The sequence below is a fragment of the Trichechus manatus genome, unplaced genomic scaffold (genome assembly GCF_000243295.1).
Source record: "Trichechus manatus latirostris isolate Lorelei unplaced genomic scaffold, TriManLat1.0 scaffold00039, whole genome shotgun sequence".
Lineage (NCBI taxonomy): Eukaryota > Metazoa > Chordata > Mammalia > Sirenia > Trichechidae > Trichechus > Trichechus manatus.
The window spans coordinates 10,637,572-10,640,263 of record NW_004443975.1 but is presented as its reverse complement, the minus strand read 5'-3'; the positions used below and the strand labels follow the sequence as shown (position 1 = coordinate 10,640,263).

Here is a 2,692-nt window from a genome sequence, read left to right as displayed (position 1 = left end):
ATATGGTTTCCGAGGAGCGGCTGGTGGATTCGAACTGCCAATCATTTGGTTAGCAGCCATAGCTCACCACAGTTCTTAACCACTGTGCCACCAGGGCTCCCTCCACTAGACGACAAGTCTCTAAAAGATAGAGGCCATGTGTTGTCACCTTTGTCACCCCAGCACCTAGCACAGTGCCAGCATGAAGTTTGTGTTCAAACGATGTCTTCTGGAGGAATAAGATCGCCAACTCCTTTCGTTTCAATTCCATGCCCACCAACCTAGGTTCTGATCATAATTTGGCTTTTCATATAGATTTTCCACAGAAGAAAAGTAAGTTAGCTGGCAGCATGGTGAACTGACTGCTTTGCTTCTCATGGTAAATTAATAAGTGTGTCACTCTCTGAGATCTGGTTGGCACAAGCAAGCACCCTGAGCCAGGTCACCTCTGGGTCTGGAGAGCTGGAGTGCGGAGACTCCGGAGGTCCGGCCGGAGAGTGTCCCTAACTGCCTCCAACTTCAGTACATACCACTGACGTATAAAAACTGCAACAGCGTAAGTTCTGCTGAAGAATCAGAATGTTCTACATAAAGAAAATGACTTATACCTCAACTAATTCAAAGAGTAGTTTTTTCCAGAAAGAAAGCAAAAAGACCATGGAACAGAAAAAGCTGAGGTCACAAACTCTAGACCCTTACTGGGCCAAATGCCCATTTCATATTCGCATAAGCTCTCAAGACCCAGAATTTCAGGACCCAGATTTCCTGGACCAAAACGGGATAGGGTGATACAAAGATGGGAGCAGACGAAGGCGGCTGCAGGGATAACAGAAAGGGCCCATGGGAGCCTGCAGTGGGTGAGGACCTGGGGCCCAGCATGCAGGACCCTCAGCCCCAGCCGGCTCACTGCGGCATTCACAGGACAGGGGTCAGAGCAGCAAATGAAGAAGGGTCATTTATATTTCAGCTGGCATTCTCTCAGTTGCCTTAAGGAAATTTCTGTCGACCAACGTCACCAGAAGGTTATTAAGCATCTGCTAAACTGCCCAGCAGCGTGCCAGATGCTAAGGAAGATCATAAAATCAAGTCACTTCCTCAAGAAGCTCGTTACAACCTCGCTGAGATGCTGGTAATGTACGGAAAACAAATAACTTCCCAGCTCCAGCCCGCTAGTCCCGGGGCTATGCTAACATTGCCTGAAGAGTTTGAAAACATGCAAATTTTTCTTTTAATTAACAGAAGTCAATGTTTGGCTAAGTCTGTAGAAAAATATGAATTTATAAGCCAATTAAAAAGTGATGATCACTACCTGACAGAAAGCTAGAAGGAAAAAACTATGAAGAATCACTAATTAAAAAGCCACTGGAAAGAAAAGTTAAACAAAAAAATCCCTGAGGCAATAAAGCAACAGTGAAGTATCACTTGACTTGTAAAATGTAACCTGCCTGCTTCTTGGGGACTATTTATTACACAATAGCAGATAAACCTACATTGCTGATGATGAGTGAATTTACAAAAGAGGTGTTTTTCTTTTTTTGTTTAATTTTGGGTAGACTTTTAGAATCTTTAAGAGACTCTACTGTCAGATGCTATCACCATCTTCACACTTCACCAGAGCTTCACAAGAACCTGTCCTAAGGGGATATTAATAGTCTACTTGTAACTGGGGGGTGTTTGCCTCAAAGAGGTCCTAATCCTCCCAAAGAAAAGCAAGGAAGTGCTAATGACCAAATAAAACTTTTTTTAAAAAGTGCCTCAGACTCAAAGGAAAGAGGCCTTCTCTCAAAATGTCAACAAACTGTCGTGAAAACCTATTTTGTAACATTTTAACGTAGGGGTGCCAATTTCGCTTTTAAAACTGAAAGAAAATTCCACTTGGAATTTGGAGATGAATAAAAGGTAAACAATGAATATGATAAAATAGTTGGGAAATAGGCCTGAGGAAGAAACAATTTTTTTAAAAAAATAGGTTTGATTGTGCCAAAAAAGACTAGCAAAGCACCTGTTAATCTTCAAATAGAAAATGTTGATGACTTACCAATGTATGAGAAAAGCCACGAGTTGGAAACTTAGCTTTATTTAAACTAGCTTCCTCAGTGTATCACAATATCTGATTTTATATCCATCTGATCAGAGCTCTTTGTATTTTGAAACGCTGATAATAAACATTTCCCCCATTAAGAACTAGCTGCCTCCTGACAATCCAAAAACACCTTTCTAACCTGTCCATCCATTTTCATATGATGTAATAACTGAGACAGGGAATTCTATTTATGTGAATTGGTCACCACCACAAAATCAAAAGCTAAGATCCACATATCTTAGACCTTCAGCATCTAAAAGAACAGCTAGTATACGTGGAAGTATTATCAAATTTCTAAAAATAATAGTCACATATCATCTCTTAGTGTTTATTGTGTGTGCTGGCTAAATGTTTCCCATGGACTGTCTCACTTAACTTCACAACCACCCTTTGAAGCAGGCTGTGCTACCCGCACTGTGTAAGACGAGGACCAGGTTACTCACCCACACTCATACGTGTCCAACACCAAGGCCTTGGCTCTTAAAATTAATTACCTCGTTCCAAAGAGCATCCACCACGTACAAGAGCTGGAAACTGTTAACCAAAACCATTGCTAAGGACGGAGCAGCACGATTCTGGAATTTCATCTCAGCCAAAAGCATCACCAAGTTAATAAGCACCTGAAAATAA

At 41.5% G+C, this 2,692-nt stretch overlaps 1 protein-coding gene across 4 annotated transcripts in view; it reads right to left on the bottom strand.

Annotated features, from left to right (window-relative positions):
* Window positions 1–2,692, bottom strand: part of LBR (lamin B receptor) — a 20,496-nt gene that overhangs the window by 1,193 nt on the left and 16,611 nt on the right. For all 4 annotated transcript variants that reach the window (XM_023730937.1, XM_023730938.1, XM_023730936.1 and 1 more), the window contains one exon: window positions 2,557–2,682. In XM_023730937.1, coding sequence (XP_023586705.1) covers window positions 2,557–2,682 — 126 coding nt within the window. The remainder of the gene's footprint in view (window positions 1–2,556; window positions 2,683–2,692) is intronic.